Source organism: Hyperolius riggenbachi, chromosome 9 (genome assembly GCF_040937935.1).
Source record: "Hyperolius riggenbachi isolate aHypRig1 chromosome 9, aHypRig1.pri, whole genome shotgun sequence".
Lineage (NCBI taxonomy): Eukaryota > Metazoa > Chordata > Amphibia > Anura > Hyperoliidae > Hyperolius > Hyperolius riggenbachi.
This window is the reverse complement of record NC_090654.1, coordinates 99,698,852-99,726,215: the sequence shown is the minus strand read 5'-3', so window position 1 is coordinate 99,726,215 and position 27,364 is coordinate 99,698,852. Positions and strand designations below refer to the sequence as shown.

At 47.4% G+C, this 27,364-nt stretch overlaps 1 protein-coding gene across 1 annotated transcript in view; it reads left to right on the top strand.

The window, feature by feature from the left end:
* LOC137531683 (cathepsin K-like) overlaps positions 1–27,117 on the top strand; it is a 51,987-nt gene extending 24,870 nt beyond the window's left edge. Inside the window, exons 5-8 of the mRNA XM_068251634.1 lie at positions 1,449–1,661; positions 10,579–10,741; positions 18,388–18,505; positions 26,819–27,117. Coding sequence (XP_068107735.1) covers positions 1,449–1,661; positions 10,579–10,741; positions 18,388–18,505; positions 26,819–26,930 — 606 coding nt within the window. The 3' untranslated portion in view covers positions 26,931–27,117. The remainder of the gene's footprint in view (positions 1–1,448; positions 1,662–10,578; positions 10,742–18,387; positions 18,506–26,818) is intronic.
* The last annotated feature ends 247 nt before the right edge of the window (positions 27,118–27,364 follow it).

The following is a 27,364-nucleotide window of genomic DNA, read 5'->3' as shown; positions in this document are numbered from 1 at the left end:
AATGCGTAAATTTGTAAGCATACAATCGCATGCGGAAAATTAGACGCGAATAACGCATTCGTAGTTCACTACGCAATACACATGTTAACTATGCAAAGTGGGCATAGGCTACGCGTAGCGGTACTTCGTTACGCATGCATTTGTAAGCATAATTTTGAAACTTCACCTACGAACTACGATGCGTAGATGCGAACTACGATGTGTAAATTCGCACTGGCGTAGTTTCTGCTCATCCCTGAAACGTCCAATAAACAATAAGAGGCAGCACTTTATTGCACTGCCGCAAAGGCAGTCTGGTTTTATCTGCAGGCCGCACTATTATTAGACAGAAGTAACCTGCTAGATTCTGCACATACCATAAATGTAATATCCACTTTGTCCCCTGAATATATAAATTTAGTATCCATGGCTCCTAGATACAAGGCACTGTTGTTGTCCTCGGCAGGTTTTAGTGCGCCGTATCAGTTGCTATGTATGGAGTGCTCGGAGGGGCCCAATGTAAAACTTGCATCGGGGCCTATAGCTCATTAGCTGCACCACTGCATGTGTCTCCAGATAAAATCATAAAAAAAAAAAAAAAAGAAACAATCAAGTATTCACATGCCCCCAGATAAAATAATTAAGTAGCCAGGCACATCAAAATTAAGGAATTAGATAGCCAGGTGCCCCCTAGATACAAACAAAGGTAGCCATGTTCCCCCTGATAAAAGAACTAAGTAGCCAGGTATGCCCCTTGATACTGGTATTAGTTAGCCATCTGTTTCCCTATTTAGCAGAATCCTGAAGTTTTGTTGGTTCTCCAGAAAGAATTAGGTAGACAGATGTTCCCCCCAATTAGAAGTATTAGGTCGTCCTGTGAACCACCCAATTAGCAGTATTAGGTAACCAGACATAGTATTAGGTAGCCAGACATACCTTCAATAGTATTAGGTAGACAGATGTATCCCCTAATAATATTTGGTAGCCAGAGGTTCCACCCAGTATTAGGTAGCCAGAGGTACCCCTCAGTATTATGTAGCCAAAGGTAGTGCCTCCTCTCCCCAGTATCAGGTAGCTGTAGGTACCCCTCAGTATTATGTAGCCAAAGGTAGTGCCTCCTCTCCCCAGTATCAGGTAGCTCTAGGTACCCCTCAGTATTATGTAGCCAAAGGTAGTGCCTCCTCTCCCCAGTATCAGGTAGCTCTAGGTACACCTCAGTATTATGTAGCCACAAGTGGATAGCCAAATGTAGCCTTCCTGGATTAGGTAACCCGGTGTGCCCCCTAAAATTAGGTAAGTAGAATTGGTACTATACATACATATGCAATATATCTAATCATTCTGTATATCACTGCAGGTATACTTTAACTCACCTTCCCTCAGAGAATGTAAATAAGAATACCTCCATCCTATATTTCTGTTTACTAATACACAAAAGACTTCAATTTGTCATACTTTATTTCTTGCAGAAAAGATGTGCGTCATGCTGGGCAGTCAGTGCTGTTGGATCTTTGGAATGCCAGTTGAAAAAGAGGACCAATAAACTACGGGCTCTCAGTGTACAACAGCTTGTGGACTGTGCCTCACAACATGGATGCCGGCCTTTCTTCGTACATGAAGCTTTCAACTATGTCAAGAAAAAGGGTATCACACTGGATGAAAACTATCCATACGTAGGAAAGGTAATGAACACATTGAAAAGTGGAGTAAAGGTACTCTGTAACGCTATGAGAGAATTTGCCGCCGGGAGATTTGGGCACAGGATACAGCCGGTATGGCTTATCCTGCTACTGCACAGGTTCCCGGCGACGTTAAATACTATTGCCCCTCTAGGTCCACGTGGATAGTGGGGAATGAAATAATTTGTCTTCCATCGATTGCTGGAAGCCGAATTATAGTGTTTTATAAGTAACTTCAGCTCCGTCTTCTGACGGCACTGAAGTTACTCACTGTGCGCCGCTATAGCAGGCAATTCCTGTTGCGGTCTATGGTGGCGCCGGCTGCGGTGGATTGCCAGTGTTCTCTCTGTAACACCTGCCTAGTTTTGCCTTTGCAATGGTCAGTCATCTTGGCAAACCTGGCTAAAATTACACAAAACAGAAGCACTACCTCAGCAAACTGACATTTCCTTGACAACATTGATTTCGGCTTTATCCTGCGCACACAAATACCTGATCACCAATAAGGAATTTTTCTGTTACCTACAAGTTTGGAGTTATGTATTTACCTTCTCTAAATAGCTTGAGAAGTGAAAGGTTTCTCCCATAGAAGGGCCCATGTGAAATTAACTTTTTCTTCCGAGTTTTCTCCTAGGTGACATGTTCGCGCCTTGCCAAAAAATTTAAACCACCAGCAAGCAAGAACATGCTCTAAAATTTTTTAATACCGTACTACTTTTTTACCTGCTTTTTGGTACTTTTTCAAGGAAAAGGACTAAAAAGTTATTGTTACAGTTATCTCCTAGGAGAAAACTCAGGAGAAAAAGTTAATTGCATATGGGACTTGGAGTGCTTCACTCAAATATCGATCACGCTGGAGCATACTATTCAGAAACATATAGGCATAGCCATGTTTTGGATGAAATAATAAAATCTTACTATAAATCAAAACAAGTTTGTACCTTTAAGCCTCATCTACACGCGTAGATGAGGCTGCGATCCGGCGGCTCGATTAGCCGCCGGATCGGCTCTTCCGCATACCCGCGCGTGCCCGCCGCATCTAGTGTTGGGCGAACAGTGTTCGCCACTGTTCGGGTTCTGCAGAACATCACCCTGTTCGGGTGATGTTCGAGTTCGGCCGAACACCTGACGGTGCTCGGCCAAACCGTTCGGCCACATGGCCGAACTAAGAGCGCATGGCCGAACGTTCCCCGAACGTTCGGCTAGCGCTGTGATTGGCCGAACGGGTCACGTGGTTCGGACCCGAACGCGCTCTGATTGGCCGAACGGTCACGTGGTTCGGGTAAATAAATACCCGAACCACGTCATATCTCCGCCATTTGTCTGTGGGTTTAGCTTTGGGTAGGCAGGCAGGGTAGTTCGCGCTCCAGCCACGCTAGCCAGGGTCCCCCCCAGTCATTGTGTGTCGCAGCTGGGAACAGTAGTACACCGCTCGCTCAGCCACACTATATATAGCATTGTTTACTGCCACTGTGTACCTCGCTCAGCCACACTATATAGCATTCTGTGTACTGTTCTGTGTCTGCTGGGAACAGTAGTACACCGCTCGTTCAGCCACACTATATAGCATTCTGTGTACTGTTCTGTGTCTGCTGGGAACAGTAGTACACCGCTCGTTCAGCCACACTATATAGCATTCTGTGTACTGTTCTGTGTCTGCTGGGAACAGTAGTACACCGCTCGTTCAGCCACACTATATAGCATTCTGTGTACTGTTCTGTGTCTGCTGGGAACAGTAGTACACCGCTCGTTTAGCCACACTATATAGCATTCTGTGTACTGTTCTGTGTCTGCTGGGAATAGTGGTACACCGCTCGTTCAGCCACACTATATAGCATTCTGTGTACTGTTCTGTGTCTGCTGGGAACAGTAGTACACCGCTCGTTCAGCCACACTATATAGCATTCTGTGTACTGTTCTGTGTCTGCTGGGAACAGTAGTACACCGCTCGTTCAGCCACACTATATAGCATTCTGTGTACTGTTCTGTGTCTGCTGGGAATAGTGGTACACCGCTCGTTCAGCCACACTATATAGCATTCTGTGTACTGTTCTGTGTCTGCTGGGAACAGTAGTACACCGCTCGTTCAGCCACACTATATAGCATTCTGTGTACTGTTCTGTGTCTGCTGGGAATAGTGGTACACCGCTCGTTCAGCCACACTATATAGCATTCTGTGTACTGTTCTGTGTCTGCTGGGAACAGTAGTACACCGCTCGTTCAGCCACACTATATAGCATTCTGTGTACTGTTCTGTGTCTGCTGGGAATAGTGGTACACCGCTCGTTCAGCCACACTATATAGCATTCTGTGTACTGTTCTGTGTCTGCTGGGAACAGTAGTACACCGCTCGTTCAGCCACACTATATAGCATTCTGTGTACTGTTCTGTGTCTGCTGGGAACAGTAGTACACCGCTCGTTCAGCCACACTATATAGCATTCTGTGTACTGTTCTGTGTCTGCTGGGAATAGTGGTACACCGCTCGTTCAGCCACACTATATAGCATTCTGTGTACTGTTCTGTGTCTGCTGGGAACAGTAGTACACCGCTCGTTCAGCCACACTATATAGCATTCTGTGTACTGTTCTGTGTCTGCTGGGAACAGTAGTACACCGCTCGTTCAGCCACACTATATAGCATTCTGTGTACTGTTCTGTGTCTGCTGGGAATAGTGGTACACCGCTCGTTCAGCCACACTATATAGCATTCTGTGTACTGTTCTGTGTCTGCTGGGAATAGTGGTACACCGCTCGTTCAGCCACACTATATAGCATTCTGTGTACTGTTTTGTGTCTGCTGGGAACAGTAGTACACCGCTCGTTCAGCCACACTATATAGCATTCTGTGTACTGTTCTGTGTCTGCTGGGAACAGTAGTACACCGCTCGTTCAGCCACACTATATAGCATTCTGTGTACTGTTCTGTGTCTGCTGGGAATAGTGGTACACCGCTCACCCGCCACTGTATAGCATTGTGCTCTGTGTCGCTGCTGGGAATAGTGGTACACCGCTCACCCGTCACTGTATAGCATTGTGCTCTGTGTCGCTGCTGGGAATAGTGGTACTGTATAGCATTTCTGTACTGCCACTGTACTGCTGCCAGTCAGCGTGTACTGTAAGGATAAGTGAAATGAGGAAGAAATCCGGTGAAAGAGGGAGGGGCAAGGGAAGAGGTGTTTCCCCTGACGGTTCACGTACAGGCCACAGGGGAGCACCCAAGAAAACCCACTCAATACCGCCCATGTTGTCCAGGACAACAACCCTCACAAATCCAAAAGAACAGGACCAGATAATTACTTGGATGACCTCTCAAGCGTCCAGCAGTGGGTTAAGCAGCACCAGCACATCACGCACGAGGTCCGAGTCCTCAGCCAGTTACAAGGAGCCAGTGGGCACAAAGCTGACACAACCGGCAGCGACACCACGCACACAACTGCCAGATAACCAGTCCGATGAATTACCTCAGGACACAATGGGGTATTCGCAGGAGCTATTCCCAGCCCAACAAACTTCCACCTTTCAAAGGTCAATGGAGGAACAGCCAGAAATGTTGTGCCTGGATTCACAACCGTTAACTGTGGGAAATGCACCGCGCACTGAAATACAAGGCGAGTCCGAAGAGGACTCGGAAACCCAAATCCCAGAGCAATTTGGGCAGGAGGGGTTGCAATTGCAGGAGGTCGGCCGACAAGATCTGGAAGACGACGTTGGAGTGTGCTGCGCAGAGGTTGTTGTGGGGAGCTCTACTCCACGGCGGCGGCCCACAATGACATATGACGAGTTTGAGGAGATGGAAGAGGAGGGTATGGACAATGTGGACAGAGACCCAGATTTTGTTTGTGAACGAGAACATCGCCGTCGTAGCAGCAGCACAGATGAGTCTGTTGAAGAACCCACTGCTGCACGAGCTCGCCTTGTGCCACAAGGTAGGCGGCGCGCAATTTCAGGCACCACAAGCGTGGAAGTTCAAGTGAGAGGCAAAAGAGGAGCAAACAGAAATCGCCAGCAAGGAGGCAGGTGCTCCAAAGTCTGGGCTTTCTTTGAAGACTGCACTGAGGATGTTACCATGGCGATTTGCAAGGTGTGCAAGACCCGCCTGAGCAGGGGGAAAAGTATTAACAACCTCTCCACCACCAGCATGAGCCGTCACATGCTATCCAAACATCCCACTCTTTGGGCAAACGCGTCAGGACAGGGTACCAGAAACAACACTGCCTCCCTTGGGTTCACCAGACCCGCCTCAGCAGCAGCAGTAGCCCAGCCATTGCGTGGTTCACAACATTCACAAACATCAGACGACGCTGACACTGTCACTTTCCGGAGTAGTGCTCTTGAGGTCTCCCAGTGTTCTTCAAACACAACAACCAACAGCCCTTCCGTGTGCAGCGCTACGGTTCAGTTGTCTGTGTCGGAGATGTTTGAGCGCAAGAGGAAATTGCCAGCAAATGACCCCCGGGCCGTGGCAGTAACAGCCAGCATAGCCAAGCTTCTGGCCTGCGAAATGCTGCCATATCGATTGGTGGAGACAAACAGCTTCAAGGGCATGATGTCAGTGGCCATCCCACGTTACGTGGTTCCCAGCCGCTACCACTTTGCACGCTCTGCAGTGCCTGAGTTGCATGAGCACGTGGTCAGCAAAATAACCCGAAGCTTGAAGAATGCCGTTGCCTGCAAGGTTCACCTCACCACTGACACCTGGACGAGTGCGTTCGGCCAGGGTCGATACATCTCCCTTACCGCGCACTGGATGAACCTTGTGGAGCCTGGCAGCGATTCCTCACCTGCTACGGCACGGGTGTTGCCCACGCCACAAACAGCTGCACCGCCGTCCCTCACACTGGATAACAGCAGCACCTACCTCTCTGACTCCTTCTCCTCCAACGCATCTCAAAGCTGTACCTCATCCGGAAACGCTAACCCAGCAGCAGTAGGATCGTGGAAGCAGTGCAGCACAGCTGTTGGCATGCGTCAGCAAGCGTTGCTGAAGCTAATCTGCCTTGGGGATAAGCAGCACACAGGGGAGGAAATTTGGAAGGGAATAAAGGAACAGACGGATTTGTGGCTGGCACCGCTGGACCTGAAACCGGGCATGGTTGTGTGTGATAATGGGAGTAATCTCATTCGCGCTTTAAGGTTGGCTAAGCTGACACACATCCCTTGCCTGGCGCACGTGATGAACCTAGTAGTTCAGCGGTTCCTGAGGACATACCCAGGCGTGGCCGATCTTCTGTTGAAGGTGCGTCGAGTGGCCAAACATTGTAGAACTTCCAGTACTGCTTCGGGGGCACTCGCCAAGATGCAGGAGCGCTTCAATCTCCCCCACCATCGCTTGCTGTGTGATGTCCCTACGCGCTGGAATTCTACGCTGCACATGCTAGCCCGCTTTTGCGAGCAGAAGAGTGCAGTGGTCCAGTACATGACGGCGCAGTACCGAGGCGCATCCGGCCAGCTGCCAAGCTTCTGTGGATCCGATTGGGCCAACATGTTGGACCTCTGCCAAGTCCTCCAAAATTTTGAGCAATCCACGTTGCTTGTGAGCAGTGACAACTCTTCAGTCAGCATTACCATACCACTGCTGTGTTTACTGAAGAGGTCGATGTTAAAAATCAAGGAAACAGCTGTCATGATGCAACTGGGGGAATCTGAAGGAGAAAACGATCAGCGTGATGGTACCAACATCAGGCCATCCGCCTCAGGGAACGCTGGCCCCAGCAGCTATGACGAAGAAGAGGAGGAGGAACAGCTGGAGTTGGAGCAGGAGTTTCATGCCACCACTGACGAGGGCCAGAGCGGTGCACGTTGGACTTCCACAATTCAACGCGAATGGTCAGCAGAAGCAGACCAGGAGGAAGGTGACGACTATGATGCATCACAACAACTATCACAACGCTCACAAGAGGATGATGAGGATTCTGGTGGGACTCTGGCACACATGGCTCAATTCATGCTAGACTGCATTGAACGTGACCCACGCATTGTGCGCATTCTGGACAACACCAATTACTGGGTTTATACCCTTCTGGATCCACGGTACAAACACAATGTTCCAAAACTGCTTGAAGAAAGAGTCAGACAGGTCAAAATGGAAGAATACCAGCAGGCCCTTGTGGAGACTTTAGAGAGGAGATTGACATCCTCCCCCTCCTCTAGCCAGTTGTACGCAGACAGACTGACTTCCGCAAACCCAGGACGACCAGGAGGGCAGCAAACAACGCAAGCCGCAGCTAGTACCCAAAAGGGAATGGTATCGGCAGTGTCCTTGGAGTGGGAAAATTTTCTGACACCCATGCAGCAGCAGCCCACTGAACAGCAAGCGTGCAGATCCACCTCCAACACCGATCGCCTGGAGAAGATGGTCAAGGACTACATGTCAGATGACGTAGCTGTGTCTAACAATCCATCTGCACCCTTCAACTATTGGGTATCGAAGCTAGACACCTGGCACGAACTGGCAATGTACGCAATAGAGGTGCTGGCTTGCCCGGCAGCGAGCGTTATGTCGGAACGCTGTTTCAGTGCTGCCGGAGGCATCGTCACAGATCGGCGTATCCGCCTCTCCACAGAAAATGCAGACCGTCTGACTCAAATTAAAATGAATCAATCCTGGATTGGAAACGACTACGCAACACTCCAGGACCCCAACCAAGTAACATGACCAATGAACATCTGGGATGGTTTAGCGTTTCTGGTCCCTGTTTATTGAACCTCTCATCTGTATTACACTTATGACTGCATGGCGGCAAAAAGCATTGCTATATCCGCACGCTTTTTGTCCTCATGCAAGGCCTGTGTTGTTGTGTCTCAAAAAGCTTGGCCTTCTCCTCCTGCGCCTGCTCCTGTTCCATCACGTCTGCTGCTGCTGGGTTAGCATTTCCAGTCCCTGTTTATTGAACCTCTCATCTGTATTACATTTATGACTGCATGGCGGCAAAAAGCATTGCTATATCCGCACGCTTTTTGTCCTCATGCAAGGCCTGGGTTGCATCTCAAAAAGCGTGGCCTTCTCCTCCTGCGCCTCCTCCTGTTCCATCATGTGTGCTGCTGCTGGGTTAGCGTTTCCAGTCTCTGTTTATTGAACCTCTCATCTGTATTACATTTATGACTGCATGGCGGCAAAAAGCATTGCTATATCCGCACGCTTTTTGTCCTCATGCAAGGCCTGTGTTGTTGTGTCTCAAAAAGCTTGGCCTTCTCCTCCTGCGCCTGCTCCTGTTCCATCACGTCTGCTGCTGCTGGGTTAGCATTTCCAGTCCCTGTTTATTGAACCTCTCATCTGTATTACATTTATGACTGCATGGCGGCAAAAAGCATTGCTATATCCGCACGCTTTTTGTCCTCATGCAAGGCCTGGGTTGCGTCTCAAAAAGCGTGGCCTTCTCCTCCTGCGCCTCCTCCTGTTCCATCATGTGTGCTGCTGCTGGGTTAGCGTTTCCAGTCTCTGTTTATTGAACCTCTCATCTGTATTACATTTATGACTGCATGGCGGCAAAAAGCATTGCTATATCCGCACGCTTTTTGTCCTCATGCAAGGCCTGGGTTGTTGTGTCTCAAAGCGTGGCCTTCTCCTCCTGCGCCTCCTCCTGTTCCATCACGTGTGCTCTGTGCTGCTGCTGGGTTAGCGTTACCGGTCCCTGTTTATGGAACCTCTTCTCTTTATTACATTTATGACTGCATGGCGGCAAAAAGCATTGCTGCTATATCCGCACGCTTCTTGTCCTCATGCAAGGCCTGGGTTGTTGTGTCTCAAAAAGCGTGGCCTTCTCCTCCTGCGCCGCCTCCTGTTCCATCACGTGTGCTCTGTGCTGCTGCTGGGTTAGCGTTACCGGTCCCTGTTTATTGAACCTCTTATCTTTATTACATTTATGACTGCCTGGCGGTAAAAACCATGTTACCTGTGCAAAGAAACATGACATTTTCAGCATTTAAAAGACAATTTTTCCTTTGAAACTTTACAATCAATTTTCTCAAAAACTATAAGCTCTTTTTGCTAAATTTTTTTTTCCTCTTGTACCCACTCCCAAGGTGCACATACCCTGTAAATTTGGGGTATGTAGCATGTAAGGAGGCTTTACAAAGCACAAAAGTTCGGGTCCCCATTGACTTCCATTATGTTCGGAGTTCGGGTCGAACACCCGAACATCGCGGCCATGTTCGGCCTGTTCGGCCCGAACCCGAACATCTAGATGTTCGCCCAACACTAGCCGCATCCCCGCTCGCCGCGCGTGCGCCGCATACGATTCCCCGCTCGTCCCCGCCGGCCCCGCTTATCTTCCGCTCGATTTCCTGCCATTGTCCCCTCGCGGGGAGCGAGCAGGGAATCGGCGGAAGCACGATCCATCCTGTCGGATCTTATCAATCGAGCCGCATCAGCGGCTCGATTGATAAGGAGCATCGCGGCCGCATCTACGTGTGTAGATGCGGCTTTAGTGTGTGCTGACAAAGGTGTCTGTGCTGACAGAAAGAGATCGTACCTCTGTCCTCAGGTCTAATAGACAGGATCAGGTGGACTTATAATGGAATACATATTATACAATTTAAAAGCTAGGTTTCATGTGTCCAAGCAAATCTGGAGTCACTGGATCATGTGATTTCCTCTTCGCCAGGTTTTCAGGCCCAGGTTATTCGTGTCTCCTTGAGAAATTCCCCTTAATTGTGGAGTTTTGCTATGTCACTATGTTTACTGCATTGAATGCTGTTTGTTTTATACCTACCTACCTATAAAATCTGTATCGTAAAACTAGTAAAAAAACATAAAAAAAACAAACATGAAACCAGTTGCAGTCTGCAAGCAACAAACAAAGACACTGCAACAATGTTTGGGGATTTCAGTTTTTTCTGCTTTTTTCCATTTATTTTTATTTCTTTTCATTATTTATTGGTTTATTCTTCTTATCTGTATTTCTTTACGCTGAATATCAGAAACAGCATTGCTTGTATAACTGGAGGATGGTGGCCTGGGCAGGCCAATGTCATCAAATTCCTGAAGGATGTGAGGAAAAGCTTGAAGAAGTTGTGGGTACTATAGGACCTGTGTCTGTTGCTATTAAGGCAAATGTAACTTCATTTCAGTTTTACAAAAAAGGTATGTAAAGCAAATTGATCCAACATCTCTCTGTGCAAGACTTGAGACTGATTAAAAAGTATAAGCACTGTATGTAGCTGCGATCTTATTACAGCAGTTGTTTAGAAAAGTTTCAGCTAGGTCAGATGAGACAGACTTCAGTTAAGCAGCCTCTAATGTTATATGGAAAGGTTAGGTGAAGTGAAGAAGATAAGGATTTGATAAAAAGTGGTTGTTTGTGTCATTTAGTGATCTGGCAAAGCAAATCCAGACGCGTATCTTTAAGGGTATACATATGGTACGTGCCCTAGGCGCCTCCCACTTCAAACAACAGGAGGGGCCCCATCCTAGCAGTGTTTTGGAAGAATTCCTGAGTCTAAGGGAGTAGCAATCACCATGCACTCTGGTCATCTCAGGCTTTGTCATATATCTACATTAGAAGCTATTGAGAGGTGAGCTCCAAACTTTTCCCTCTCTTCCTACCACAGATCATGTCTCAGTCCCCTGAGATAGCGGCAGATGCTTCTGGTGTGGAGGATGCAGGTAGAGATGGCCCGAACGGTTCGCCGGCGATCGCGGTTTGCGATCGCGGAGAACCGCAAACTTTTCCGGAACTTCGGTTCGCCCCCATAGTGCATCATGAGGGTCAACTTTGACCCTCTACATCACAGTCAGCAGGCACATTGTACCCGATTAGGCTACACTCCCCCCTGGAGCCCCACCCCTCTTATAAAAGACAGGCAGCGTCAGGCATTGGACTCACTCGTGTGCCTGCATTAATTAGAGAAGGGAAAGCTGCTGCAGACTCTCATAGGGAAAGCTTAGTTAGGCTCTTGTAGGCTTGTTAGCTTGCTCCTTGCTGATTCTTATTGCTAAAAAAAAAGCACCCCTCAACAGCTCTTTTAAGAGCTAATCTTGTTCTTGTGATCCATTTTTTTTTGTGTGTGTGTCCCACTGACACTTGTGTTGCATAGACAGCCTTGGTAATTCCTACTGTGTGTGCCACTGCCAGGCCCAGCACATTCAGTGAATACCTGTGTGTGTGACAGATGCACATTGTAATACCCATCACTGCATATACCTACCTGTTGTTCACTGTGCACCCACCTACCTACGTGAGCGCACGCAGTGTCACTGTGCCTGTCCGGTACCTGTCTGTGTGTGACAGGTGCACATTGTAATACCCATCACTGCATATACCTACTACCTGTTGTTCACTTCAGTGCACCCACCTACCTACGTGAGCACATGTAGTGTCACTGTACCTGCTCGGTACCTGTGTGTGTGTGACAGGTGCATATTTGTAATACCAGTTATTGCTTAATTGTTCACATTACCTGTGTGACTTCACGCTGTGTAATATACCACTCTGAGCATACCTGTTAACTGCACCTGTGTGACAGCTGCACATTGTATTGTAATACCAGTCACTGCATACCTTTCACTGCATCTGTGACTGCACATTGTATTATACCTGGCAGTCAGTGCATACCTTTCACTTAGATGGATGGCAGACTTGCCCTCCATAACAGATTCTCGTTAAAGGTAGTAAAGTCGATCAGTTTCATATACAGCAGGGCCTCGAAAGTCCTCCTGTATTGTTATTTTTTGTCACTACCTCAGGACTTGCATGCCATGCCTGCCGCCTTCCTTGGATGTGTAGTGGTAGCCATTTCTCAGGCTCCAACTCCAGACCGGAATCGAACCCTGACTCCCCGGCCGTACGCTTTCTTTAACAATGGTAGAGAAAGAACCATCGACAGTATGAGCAGTGATGGACTACTGGGTGCGCAGGCTTGACCTGTGGCCAGAGCTGTCACAATTTGCCATCCAACTTCTTTCTTGCCCTGCCTCAAGCATTCTGTCAGAAAGGACCGTCAACGCAGCTGGAGGTATTGTCACTGAGAAGAGAAGTCGCCTAAGTCACAAAAGTGTTCAGTACCTGACCTTTATCAAAATGAATGAGGCATGGATCCTGGAGGGCTACTGCCTGCTCCAAGACTAAGTCAGTCCCCACACACAGCATCTCTGCCTGCACGCCGTGTGACTGCCTGCCCCGGCCAAGACTAAGTCGCTCCCCACACAGCACCTCTGCCCGCAGGCCGCTTGACTGCCTTCTCTGCCACCACCAACAGGGTCCAGGACTCCAGAATCAGAATATTTTATTTCGCCAAGCACGACTGGGCCATGCCCGGAATTGGTTTTGGCAAGTACAGGGCAAGTGTGAAGAAAAAGAACAGGACATACAATACAACTACATGCAAGCATCAGCAATACAAAGATACAGTTCCAGCAATTGGTCGCCTTTGAACACATTTACATAGCAATATGCTTCCATGCGATCAGGTTTAGAGTTCAAGAGTTCAGGTAGTTAACGGCTGAGGGGAAGAAGCTGTTCCTGTGCCTTGTGGTCCTGGGGTAGATGGATCGGAATCTCCGGCCTAAAGGGAGTCTGCTGAAGAAGCGAAAGCCTGGGTGGGACGGATCATTAGCTATTTTTGAGCTCTGGAGCGCAGTCTTGAGTTGAAGATTTGATCAAGAGGGGGGAGTGGTTTCCCGATGATTCTCTCCGCTGATCTGATCACCCTCTGCAGTTTGTGTCTGTCGCTGGCGGAAGAGCCAGCATACCAGACCAGGATGGAGGAGCAGACAATTGTGGCTGTGTAGAAGCTTGTCAGAAGCTCTCGGGCCATACCGAACTTCTTCAGTTGGCGTAGGAAAAATAGTCTCTGCTGGGCTTTTTTCTGGGTGGCGTATGTGTTGGCTTTCCAAGTCAGGTCCTTAGAGATTATCGTGCCGAGGAGGCGTGTGCAGGGAACGTTCTCAACTACCGTGCCATCAATGCTGATCGGGGGTGGAGTGGTAGCGTGTTTCCTAAAGTCTACAATCATCTCAACCGTTTTTGCCGAGTTCAGGACCAGCCCGTTCTCCCTACACCAGTGGCAAATTCTGTCAACCTGGTGGCGGTACTCATGCTCACCATTCCCAGAGATGAGGCCAACAATGGTGGTATCGTCGGCGAACTTGATGACTTTGACTGAGTTCGCGGTGGACCTACAATTGTTAGTGTATAGGGAGAATAGGAACGGTGACAGTACACAACCTTGAGGGGCCCCTGTGTTGGTGGTCCTTGGTTGAGAGATGATAGTGTCCAGCTTGACGACCTGGGATCTGTTGCTTAGGAAGTCTGTGATCCAGAGGCAAAGGGTAGGGTGGACCCCAAGGGTAGCAAGATTCTCTTGAAGTATTTGGGGGCTGATGGTGTAAAACGCCGAGCTGAAGTCAAGTAGAAGGATCCTGGCGTATGAGTCAGGTCTATCCAGGTGTTCATTAACGAGCTCCAGGCAGATGTTTATGGCGTCGTCAGTAGACCTATTTGCCGTATACGCAAACTGGAACGGGTCCAGCAGGGACTCAGTGGACAGCTTGAGGAGAGGCAAGACCAAGCTTTCGTAGGATTTCATGATGACCGATGTGAGAGCCACCGGCCTGAAATTGCTGAGGTCTGAGAGTCACCATGTTTTTTGGGGACAGGGATGACTGTGGACTTCTTAAAGCAAGCAGGGAACCTGCCTTCCTGGATGGATTTGGTAAAGATGGATGAGAGAATAGGGGCAAGCTGCTGCGCGCAAGTTTTGAGAGAGGCTGGTGAAACGCCGTCTGGGCCTGAGGCTTTTCTTGCAGGTGGATTCCTGAATTTTTAAGGCCGCTGCTAGCATGCCATGCCAGCTGCCTGCTAGTAGTGGCCGCTATAATAATTTTTCTGGTGCATGTACATGCCTGCCTAATTTTTCTGGCTTCACTGCAGCTGCAACAACAAAACAAAAGGCATGTACATGTGCCAATTCCCCTTCGTGATCATTAACTTGCCGCGGTGAAGGGGCTTGCGTATCACAATGAAGCAATGATCGCCGGCTATATGGACAGTCACTGTTGTTCTATCATTGAGCTACCACAGCCCGGCGACCATATGGGCTTGAAAACCGCCACGGCCTGCCTTCTCGCCATGGTGCGCACCAGTCCAGCACGGCCGTCACTACACAAACAGCTGTTTGCGGTGCGTTACACAGTAAGTTTGGTGTGTCAGTGTGAAGCAGTACTCTAATTACTCTAATTACACTCCCTGATTGATGTATACACATGCAAGATGTTTTAAAGCACTGTAGGCCTGCAATTCAGCATTCAATGTGATTTCTGCCCTTAAAACGCTGCTTTGCGTCCAATCCAGATTTTTCCCTGGGACTTTTGATGTGTATCCCACTTATCCATGCCCCCGTCCTGGTGTTAGACCCCTTGAAACATCTTTTCCATCACTTTTGTGGCCAGCACAAGTGTTTCTAGTTTTCAAAATTCGCCTCCCCATTGAAGTCTATTGCGGTTCGCGAAAGTTTGCGCGAATCGAACTTTTGCGGAAGTTTGCGAACCGAAAATCGGAGGTTCAGGCCATCTCTAGGTACAGAATCTCCCATTCATTCCCCTCTCTGGCATTCACACATTCCACAGCCTTATCCCAGTGTGCTGTGTTTACTCACTTTTATTTATGACACTCTCTGCACTTTAACCATTACTCTGCTGGCATCTCTGTGGCCAACACACTTGTCTTTCAGTTTTCAGTTTGTGTTTATCTGCGTACGTTTTCTGCACACCAAGTATGCAGAAAACGCACACGTTTTTTCACAGCAGCTAATGTAATTGATACAGAAAACTGACAATATGTGCAGAATTATCATGCAGAATGTCAGTTTTTTTCTGTGCTTGAAAAACACATTAAAGAGAATCTGTATTGTTAAAATCGCACAAAAGTAAACATACCAGTGCGTTAGGGGACATCTCCTATTACCCTCTGTCACAATTTCGCCGCTCCTCGCCGCATTAAAAGTGGTTAAAAACAGTTTTAAAAAGTTTGTTTATAAACAAACAAAATGGCCACCAAAACAGGAAGTAGGTTGATGTACTGTATGTCCACACATAGAAAATACAACCATACACAAGCAGGCTGTATACAGCCTTCCTTTTGAATCTCAAGAGATCATTTGTGTGTTTCTTTCTCCCTGCAGTTCTCATGCACTGAAGTTTCAGGCTGCTCTTTTTTCTCCTGCAAACAGCTTCGCCCTCGTCTGTAATTCTTCAGTATGTGAAAGCCCAGCCAGCTCAGAGGACGATTTATCCAGCTTGTAAAAGATAAGAGAGAAGAGAGAAGCTGCTCTAATCTAAATAATACACAGGCAGTGTGCATAGAGGGGCCTGGAAGGGGGAATTCATAGCAGAACCACAACACTGAAGAACTTGGCAGCCTTTTGACACAGGCTGACAAGTCTGACAAGGGAAAGATACATTGATTTATTACAGAGACTGTGATAGCAGAAAGTGCTGCAGTAAGCCAGAACACATTAGAATAGCTTTTGGAACTTGTCGGATGATAAAAAACAGGATGCAATTTTTGTTACGTCGTCTCTTTAAAGGGATACTGTAGGGGGGTCGGGGGAAAATGAGTTGAAGTTACCCGGGGCTTCTAATAGCTCCCCACAGACATCCTGTACCCGTGCAGCCACTCACCGATGCTCCGGCCCCACCTCCAGTTCACTTCTGGAATTTCTGACTTTAAAGTCAGAAAACCACTGCGCCTGCATTGCCGTGTCCTCGCTCCCGCTGATGGCACCAGGAGCATACTGCGCAGACCAAAGACCATACTGGGCTTGTGCAATACTCTCCTGATGACATCAGCGGGAGCGAGGATGCATCTGCGCAGGCGCAGTGGTTTTCTGACTTTAAAGTCAGAAATTCCAGAAGTGAACCGGAGGCGGGACCGGAGCATCGGTGAGTGGCTCCGTGGGTACAGGATGTCTGCGGGGGGCCATTAGAAGCCCTGGGTAAGTTCAACTCATTTTCCCCCGACCCCCCTACAGTATCCCTTTAAGTGTGAACTAGCTCATTGATTAACATGAGTTCTCAGTTTTTCTGTGCAGAAAACACATAGGAAAACAGTGAAGTATGTTCCCTGCCTTAATGTATTAGAGGCAGAGGATCAGCAGGATAGCCTAATTTATTTCATAGTGACTGTTACATTCCAGTAGTTGTGTGTGCGTGTGTGTTCTGATTGCGTGAAGGGGTTACCTTGTCCAGAAAGGTTAGACAGGATGTTGTTGATTGTAGGGGTGTGTGGGGTGTGTGTGGGGGGGGGGGGGGGGGAGGGGAGGGATGGCACAATTTTAATATTTTCTATGGGCACTGTCTTACCTAGATATGCCACTGAGCAAATCGATTCATGACATCATGGGACACGTATATTGACCTTAGAATTTCACCTGAGAAGATACCTATGGATAAGGGTGGGAGATTGTCAAATTCAATTTCGCAGCAAATTGGGCCTAATCTCACTTAAAGGACCAGTATAGTGAAAAATTGTAATATTTAAAATACATGCAAAAACTTGCAAATAAGAAGTATATTTCTCCCAGAGTAAAATGAGCAATAAATTACTTTCTTCCTATGTTGCTGTCACTTAGAGCATGTAGTAGAAATCTGACAAAACATGGGGGATTCTCATCATGGAATTTATTCTTTATAAGGACACTCCCTAAAAAGTATTTATACAAAGTTGCTGGCCAGCCTCCCTGTTCACTGCACAATATTCTGTCTGTTAACAACTGCTTTTCAACAAGTGCTTCTGAAAAGAAAAAAAATCTTGAGAATCAGAATAAATATCTGGGTTCAGTTCAGGGAAAGTGAGATGAGGGTGCATTTTAGACATCATTGTTTTGCTTTATGACTGTATTATTATGTGCATGTACTGAAAGTAAGTCAAGCAGAGTAGAACTGTTTTGATGTGACTATTCTAGCAAATATATCACTGTTTCAGCTGTACGCATACAGTAGGTACACTGAGGAGATTTAGCTGCATTGCTTAAAGAGACACTGAAGTCTTGTTTTTTTTACCTTATTTTGTTCTTCAGCCTTCTTCAGCAATAAATTCTAAGCTGAATCACCGAAATTCCCAGGTCAGAATGAGTTATTTATAGCCCTGAAATTGACCTGCAAAGGTCGTAGATCTTACTGCCTAGTAGAGGCAAAGCTTTGCCCAGTAGCTCTACCTCTTATCCAGTCAATCTCCGCCGATCTCCGCCTCTCTCTGCCCCTCCCAGTGAAAGAAGACTGAGAGGGGCGGGGAGAGGAGGAGATTGACTGGAGCAGAAGCGGCTCTGCTTCTACTAGGAAGGAGAATGATACGAGCCATGAAATGTTTCAGGTCAATTTCAGGGCTATAAATAACTCGCTCCGCTATGGGGATGCGGCGATTCAGCTTAGAATTTATTGCTGAAGAAGGCTGAAGAACAAAATTAGGTAAAAAAAAAGATATTTTAAGTTTCTCTTTAACCACTTAAGGACCACAGGCTTTAAACCCCCCCCCCCCCCCCCCCCCCCCCAGTGACCAGGCTATTTTTTCTTACAAATTAGGCCACTACAGCTTTAAGGGCTCGCTGCCCCCCCCCCCCCCCCCCTCCCCCCCCTTTTCTGCCTACCAAGAAAGCTTTCTGTTGGTGGACTCATCGCTGCTGGGGTTATTTTTTTTTTTATTATTAATATATAAATGTATTTATTACTACTCTTCATCAGTAGCTAGTTTTGTGTCTATCACTTATAATAATAAATGATTTCCCTCCTGATAGGTGTGTATGAAGACCCTGCATGTGATGGCAAACCACTGAATCATGCAGTGCTGGTAATTGGGTATGGCATGGAGAAAGTCGGAAACAGAAGTGTTGCATACTGGCTAGTTAAGAACAGGTAAGAACCATACAAGTAATTACTGTGATCCTTTCATATTTATTGTAAAAATGTCAGACCAACCTACATTTGGATAATTTGAGGGTGTGTGTAATCCCAAGGGATTCTTAGAGAGACAGGAAAAAACAGAGGGAGACATTTATCAAGAATGTCTGAGACAAAATATTGGTAGGTTTTTAGAAATCTATGCAGAACTGTTTCAGACATCTTAAGAAATCACTAGATAGTGCAGTTTTCTTCTTAACCTGTTCTTAAATAGGAGAAGTTAGGAAGGTTTCTCAGACAGTGCAGTGCTTGAGGGAAATTGCTGTTGCTAAGGTAGCCAGTACATCTGCTGTATTGATACCGCCAGGTAGTGTTGGGCGAACACCTAGATGTTCGGGTTCGCGAACGTTCGCCGAACATCGCCGCGATGTTCGGGTGTTCGCGCCGAACTCCGAACATAATGGAAGTCAATGGGGACCCGAACTTTCGTGCTTTGTAAAGCTTCCTTACATGCTACATACCCCAAATTTGCAGGGTATGTGCACCTTGGGAGTGGGTACAAGAGGAAAAAAAAATATTTGAAAAAGAGCTTATAGTTTTTGAGAAAATTGATTGTAAAGTTTCAAAGGAAAAACTGTCTTTTAAATGTGGAAAATGTCATGTTTCTTTGCACAGGTAACATGCTTTTTGTCGCCATGCAGCCATAAATGTAATACAGAGAAGAGGTTCCAGAAAAAGGGACCGGTAACGCTAACCCAGCACCAGCAGCAGCACACGTGATGGAACAGGAGGAGGAGGCGCAGGAGGAGAAGGCCACGCTTTTTGAGACACAACAACCCAGGCCTTGCATGAGGACAAGAAGCGTGCGTATAGCATGCTTTTTACCGCCATGCAGTCATAAATGTAATAAAGATGAGAGGTTCCATAAACAGGGACCGGCAACGCTAACCTAGCAGCAGCAGCAGCAGCACACGTGATGGAACAGGAGGAGGCGCAGGAGGAGAAGGCCACGCTTTGAGACACAACAACCCAGGCCTTGCATGAGGACAAGAAGCGTGCGGATAGCATGCTTTGTACCGCCATGCAGTCATAAATGTAATAAAGATAAGAGGTTCAATAAACAGGGACCGGGCGGCAACGCTAACCCAGCAGCAGCAGACGTGATGGAACAGGAGGAGGCGCAGGAGGAGAAGGCCACGCTTTCAGGCGCAACTCAGGCCTTGCATGAGGACAAAAAAATGCGTGCGCAAAGCAATGCAATGAGTAGTTTTCAGGACACAATGGGCTATTCGGAGGAGCTATTCCCACCCCCACAATCTTCTACCTGTGAAAGGTCAATGGAACAGCCACAAATGTTGTGCCCGGATTCACAACCTTTTTCTGTGGAAAATGCACCTCACACTGAAATGCAAGACGAGGCCGAGGATGAACATGACGTCAACAACTCAACATGACGCAAAATGGGGCCGGAACAGAAAGCTGCTTTCAATGTTTTGAAGGCCTTAATTGCCTCCGGTGGCCAGTTAGATGCATCATTCATCACACCCAAATCCCAGAGCAATGTGTGCAGGAATTTGAATCGCAGGAGGTGTACCGAGATCATCTGGACAAGTGACCAAGTGACAAGTGACAAAGTGAAAAGTGACAAAATGACAAAGTGACAAGTGACAAAGTGACAAGTGACAAAGTGACAAAATGACAAAGTGACAAAGTGACAAAGTGACCAGTGACAAAGTGACAAGTGAGAGGTTGTTCTGGGGAGCTCTACTCCACTGCACACAGTCACATATGAGGAGAGGTCTCGTCGGGACTGCTGATCCTCCTCAGCTTGCTCAAAGCCTTGAGGGTTCCTGAAGATCCTCTGCTTGGAGTTAGCCGGGGTTCAGCTTGGTGTCGGGGTCGGCGGCGTCCTCCTCACTCCAACGTGGCAGATCTTCTGTTGAAGGAAAAAAAAAAAACATTTTTTAAAGTCCAGTACCGCTTCTGAAGGACTCACCAAGAGATGCAGGAGCGCTTCAATCTAGCGCACCATCGCTCGCTGGGTGATGTCCCTCCCTACGCGCTGGAATTCTACGCTGCACATGCTAGCACGCTTTTGCGCAGTGCCGAGGCACATTCCAGCAGCTAGCTACCAAGCTTCTGTGGATCTGATTGGGCCACCATGTTGGATCTCTGCCAAGTCCTCCAAAATTTTGAGCAATCCACGTTGCTTGTGACTGAGCAGTGACAACTCTACAGTCAGCATTACAATACCACTGCTGTGTTTACTGAAGAAATCAATGTTGAAGATGGAAACCGCTGGCATGATGCAAGTGGGGGAATCTGAAGATGAAAACGATCAGCGTGATGATACCAACATCAGGCAACCTGCCTCAGGAAACGCTGGTCCCAGCTATGACAAAGAACAGGACGAGGAACAGCTGGAGTTGGAGCAGGAATTGGATGCCCCCACTGCCGAGGGACAGAGCGGTGCACGTTGGACTTCCACAATTTAGCGGGAATGGACAGCAGAAGAGGAAGAAAGTGATGCTGGTGACGAATATGGTGCATCACAACAATCACAACGCTCACAAGAACATGAAGACAGAGGAGTCTGGCAGGATTCTCTAGCACACATGGCTCAATTCATGCTAGACTGCATTGAACGCGGCCCGCGCATTATTCACTATTCATTACTATTCATTATTCTGGACAACACCAATTACTGGGTTTATACCCAGTTTATACAAACACAATGTTAAAAAACTGATTGAAGAAAGTGTCAGACAGGTCAAAAATGGAACAATTCCAGCAGGCCCTTGAGGATGGAGACTTTAGAGAGGAGATTGACATCCTCCTCCTTCTCTAGCCAGTTGTACGCCGACAGACTGACTTCAGCAAACCCAGGAGGACCAGGAGGGCAGCAAAGAACACAAGCTGCTGCTAGTGCCCAAAAGGGAATGGTATTGGCAGTGTCCTTGGAGTGGGAACATTTTCTGACACCCATGCAGCAGCCCACAGAACAGCAATCGGGCAGTTCCACGTCCTCCAACACCAATCGCCTGGAGAAGATGGTAAAGGACTACATGTCAGATGGCGTAGCTGTGTTGAACAATCCATCTGCAGACAGACGGTGAGTGTGACAGCACAGAAGGACCATGGCAACTCACTCATAGTACCACAGTTTGATAGTGCTGCCCAAAAAATTATATGGATCCGTGGACCCGAGCAGTACTGGGAAGTGGGAACGCAGATTTTAGTACCTAAACACACGATACAACATGTTTTTTCGGGGTCGGACTCTGAGGCACATACAGATGGTCCCGATCATCATCCTCATCATACAACTCTTCTCCTGAGTCTGACCCACCCACCACCTCTGCCACCCCAACATCCCCAGACACAGACCCCTCATCGTCCTCAACATTAACTTGGGATGCTGGCCTGAGCCCGACCTCCTCCTCCACATCAGGCCCCATCATCTCCTCAATGGCAGCCCTCAATAATCGCTCTGGCGCCGGACCGATGGACACAACGTTCTCCTCCGGGGAGGGCTGCTGCTGACCACTGGCTGCTGGGGTGGATGTTATAGCTTGCGTGGGGCGTTGGCTGTTGCTGTTGTTGGGAGTGCTGCTCACAGCGGAGGTCTCTGAGGAACTCATGATGAGCTCATATAGTGGTTGACGTTGAGTGGAGTATTACTGATCCCAGCAATATACACACTGACTGGCAGAGTACGCAATGCTATATAGTGGTTGACGGTGAGTGAAGTACTACAGATCCCAGCAATATACACAGTGACTGGCAGTACAATGGTATGGGTGGGTGAGCAGAGTACTACAGATCCCAGCAATGCTATATAGTAATGGGGTGACTGAGTGAGCGGCAGTGTACTACTGTTCCCAGCAGACACAGAGTGGCAGTAAACACAATGCTATATAGTGTGGCTGAGCGAGCGGTGTACTACTGTTCCCAGCAGACACAGAGTGGCAGTAAACACAATGCTATATAGTGTGGCTAAGCGAGCGGTGTAGTACTATTCCCAGCAGACACAGAGTGGCAGTAAACACAATGCTATATAGTGTGGCTGAGCAAGGTACACAGAGTGGCAGTAAACACAATGCTATATAGTGTGGCTGAGCGAGCGGTGTTCTACTGTTCCCAGCAGACACGGAGTGGCAGTAAACACAATGCTATATAGTGTGGCTGAGCGAGCGGTGTACTACTGTTCCCAGCAGACACAGAGTGGCAGTAAACACAATGCTATATAGTGTGGCTGAGCAAGGTACACAGAGTGGCAGTAAACACAATGCTATATAGTGTGGCTGAGCGAGCGGTGTAGTACTGTTCCCAGCAGACACAGAGTGGCAGTAAACACAATGCTATATAGTGTGGCTGAGCGAGGTACACAGAGTGGCAGTAAACACAATGCTATATAGTGTGGCTGAGCGAGCGGTGTACTACTATTCCCAGCAGACACAAAGTGGCAGTAAACACAATGCTATATAGTGTGGCTGAGCGAGCGGTGTAGTACTGTTCCCAGCAGACACAGAGTGGCAGTAAAGAGAATGCTATATAGTGTGGCTGAGCGAGGTACACAGAGTGGCAGTAAACACAATGCTATATAGTGTGGCTGAGCGAGCGGTGTACTACTATTCCCAGCAGACACAGAGTGGCAGTAAACACAATGCTATATAGTGTGGCTGAGCGAGGTACACAGAGTGGCAGTAAACAGAATGCTATATAGTGTGGCTGAGCGAGCGGTGTACTACTATTCCCAGCAGACACAGAGTGGCAGTAAACAGAATGCTATATAGTGTGGCTGAGTGAGGTACACAGAGTGGCAGTAAACACAATGCTATATAGTGTGGCTGAGCGAGCGGTGTACTACTATTCCCAGCAGCGACACAATGACTGGGGGGACCCTGGCTAGCGTGGCTGGAGCGCGAACTACCCTGCCTGCCTACCCAAAGCTAAACCCACAGACAAATGGCGGAGATATGACGTGGTTCGGGTATTTATTTACCCGAACCACGTGACAGTTCGGCCAATCAGAGCGCGTTCGGGTCCGAACCACGTTACCCGTTCGGCCAATCACAGCGCTAGCCGAACGTTCGGGGAACGTTCGGCCATGCGCTCTTAGTTCGGCCGTGTGGCCGAACGGTTTGGCCGAACACCATCAGGTGTTCGGCCGAACTCGAACATCACCCGAACAGGGTGATGTTCTGCAGAACCCGAACAGTGGTGAACACTGTTCGCCCAACACTACCGCCAGGCTCTGAGTGAGGAATTCAGCAGGGGGGAAGAGCACTTCACAAATCATGCCTAGCCTGCACTGCACAATCTGTAGAAGTGCTATAAAGCACTTCTTTATCTAGGGCAGTTTAGGGATGGATTTGCGTTTTCTAGAAATTCCTCCCTAAACTGCCGCTATTAAGTAGGATTTAAGAAATGTCTTATTATCATGCAGAACAGTTTCCCCTGCTGGTTAGTACTGTTAAATCTGGCCCAGAGACACCAGGAGCCCCTTATGGTGTAGTATGTCCAGTGCTAATCATGTAGTCTAAAAGAGCAAAAGAATACTCAAAAGTGTGGGTTGCACAACTAGCAACCCCAGTATGCAGGCAGGTAAGGAAATCACGTCCTCACTCCGGCTCTTTAGGTCGTCTGATATGTGGTTCACGCTCCAGAAAAAAGCAGTAGTTCAGAAGTGAACACTAGACTAACCACCCAAAGCAGCTAAGGGGCTGTGACATAACAAATGGGAAGGAGAAGGCGCCTCACAAATAGGTGGTAGGGGATAACAGGTATATCTATATTATGTGACTAAAAATAATACATAATAAAAATGCCTTACAAATAATTGATTCCCAAAGAGGAGTTTGGCGCGCTCCACCCCTATTATACAACCTATAACCCCTAACTGTAGGTTTGCTGCACAGGTAAGAATATCACATATACCTGTATATTCATAAAAATCAAACAATACAGGTCAGGTGCACCTTGCGCTTCCTTACAGTCCACTAATATCCATCCACAGAATATTAACTGATAGTTCATACAAGATCGTTCTTCTGATCTTCAACTCCAGTGCACCTCAGAAAAAACAAACAAATAAAAAGAGAAAGTTCATCGCATAGATTGCAAAGACTGCTGGAATCCTCCACCTTCTATTCCCTGTGTGGTTTAACAGGAACACCTCCTTTCTGTATTCCACCACCACTAGGGACTGCTCTGACCTTTTGCTATGGCTGCTCAGGCCCACAGACAGCTCACCAAGCTTTAAAGGGAAGATCCGCGCGCGTCCAGTTAAAAATGGCGCCAGCCAAATAATGGCGCCTGGTTACGCACAATATTTTTTGAAAAACGATATTTATCGAAAAACTGTATATATCGTTTTTACGAAAACTGATATTTATCGTTTTTATGAAAACCGATATTTGTAATTTTTACGAAAAACACACACACACACACACACACACACACACACACACACACACACACACACACACACACACACACACACACACACACACACACACACACACACACACACACACACACACACACACACACAGCAAAACCCATATTCAACACATTTCAAAATGATATTTATAGTTTTATGGAAGTCATAAAACGATAAATATCGTTTTCAGTGCGGCGACATTTTTTAACTCATAAAACGATAAATATTGTTTTATAATGCAATTTAATGCGGCGCCATTTTTACACTGGAGGCTCTGGCGCCATTTTTAACTGATCCCGATCCGCGCTGCCCCCCAAAAACAAACTGCACTTACCTGGGGCTTCTTCCAGTTCCTGGCAGTCGATCGGTGCCCTCGCCGCAGCTCCACTCACTCCCGGTGTCCAGCGGTGAAGAAGCCGACGTCGCCAGGTCGGCTACTGGGTCGGCTTTCTGTGCACTCTATGGTGTGGGTCATGTTGGGTACGTGACGTCATCGGGTCTCTACTGTGCAGGCGCAGAACTACTGCCGAGAGGGAGAGGAGCTGCGACGAGGGCACCGATCGACTGCCAGGAGCTGGAAGAAGCCCCAGGTAAGTGCAGTTTGTTTTTTTGGGGCAGCGCGGATCTTCCCTTTAAGCAATCAGACAATATCAGCTCTTTACCTCCTCACACCTTGCGATTTTCCTCAGTAAAAAATGCAAAAAAAACCAAATACATAGCGTAGACTGCTTGAGTGGAATTTGTTGTGGAGAGGGGAAAAGAACTGCACCCACTGCCAGATTAGTCACCACATGTGAACATGGGCCACCTTTCCAAAACACGTGTACCTACACAGCACCATCAAGAACCGTGCTCACCTTGTATCTTGCTTCAAAGCGTGTGTGCACGGATTTGCTTCAGACACTATTCTCCCTTCTGGCATGTGGGTCCCTCACCATCAACCAACACAACAGTCCACTGCAACTGAAAAGCTTCTATAGTGTAAAACCTTTTAGTAAAAGTATATTTAAAACATAGCGCTACTCACAAAAGTCCAAGTTTTAAAGCATAAAATCAAGTCTGCTGAGGATGTCTCCTCCAGGCACCAAAAGCACTTCCTGTCCAGTTAGCCACACCCTACGCGTGTGACACGGCTGTCCCCCCGGGGGGACAAGAGAGCAATCGGCTCTCATAGGCAGCCGATCGCCGTGATTGGCCGCCTGAGGGGAGGGAGGGGATTGGGGAATAGAAATAATAAAGGAAATAGTAAAAAATATTCAAAAGATAACAACATAAATATTTATAAAAAATAAATAAACACAAAGGGGGTGATCAGACCCCACCAACAGAGAGCTCTGTTGGTGGGGAGAAAAGGGGGGGGGGAATCACTCGTGTGCTGTGTTGTGCGGCTCTGCAGCTTGGCCTTAAAGCTGCAGTGGCCAATTATGAAAAAAACAGCCTGGTCTTTAGGGGGTTTACCACTATGGTCCTCAAGTGGTTAACTGCTAAAATAATAAGATACCAGCCAGCCTCCCTACTCACTTGCACACTATTTTGTCAGCTAGACTTTGCAACTGCTGATCAGGAAATGCTGTTGAAAACAAACAAAACCCTGAGAATCCCTGAAGAAATGGTCTGGCCCAAAACCTGTCGGTTCTGTCAGACAGGAAGAAAGCGAGCAAACAGGAAGCAGACAGGAAGAAAGCGAGCAAACAGGAAGCAGACAGGAAGAATGTGAGCAAACTTTGGTATTGTTAATAAAGAAATAATAATAATGGCACAAAATTAAATTAAGCAATGATCTGTGTAGCACTTTTTTCATGAATTTTTCTTAATTTTCTGAATTGTTTTATATAAAAATGATAAGAGCCTATTTGAAAAGTATAAATCTGTTTCTATTTCAGCTATGGAGAACAATATGGCGATAAAGGTTACATCAAAATGGCTAAGGGTAAATGCAACTTTTGCGGCATTGCCTCCCAAGCAACCTATGCACCCATTCGTAGATGGAATTAAATGGTGCAGGCTGATATTTCTATAATGTGCATTTTATTAATGTCTGCTTGTTTCAGTACTGGAAAACAGACCACCTGGTACCGACGTACGCTCCAATATCAGCCTCCCAGCCAGAAAATATTTAATAGCTGCATTTTAAAATTAATATTCTGCATGCCTGCTTGAAGTAAGTGAAAGAGTCAGGCCCCGTTCACACTCGGGACATCAAAGCGCAATCGCCTAAGTATTGAGATTGCGATTTTGCTTTGCGCTATATTTTGGCGATTGCATTTAGGGATTCTCATTCCAGTGAAGAAGAACTGTGACGCAATCGCCAGAAAAATGCCACATGCAGCACATTTCCTATAGGATTACTCATGCAGCAATGCTTTGCTGATCATTGGCAAAGCGAAGGAAAAAAGCGCCCGAGTGTGAACCTAGCCTAAAGCTACATA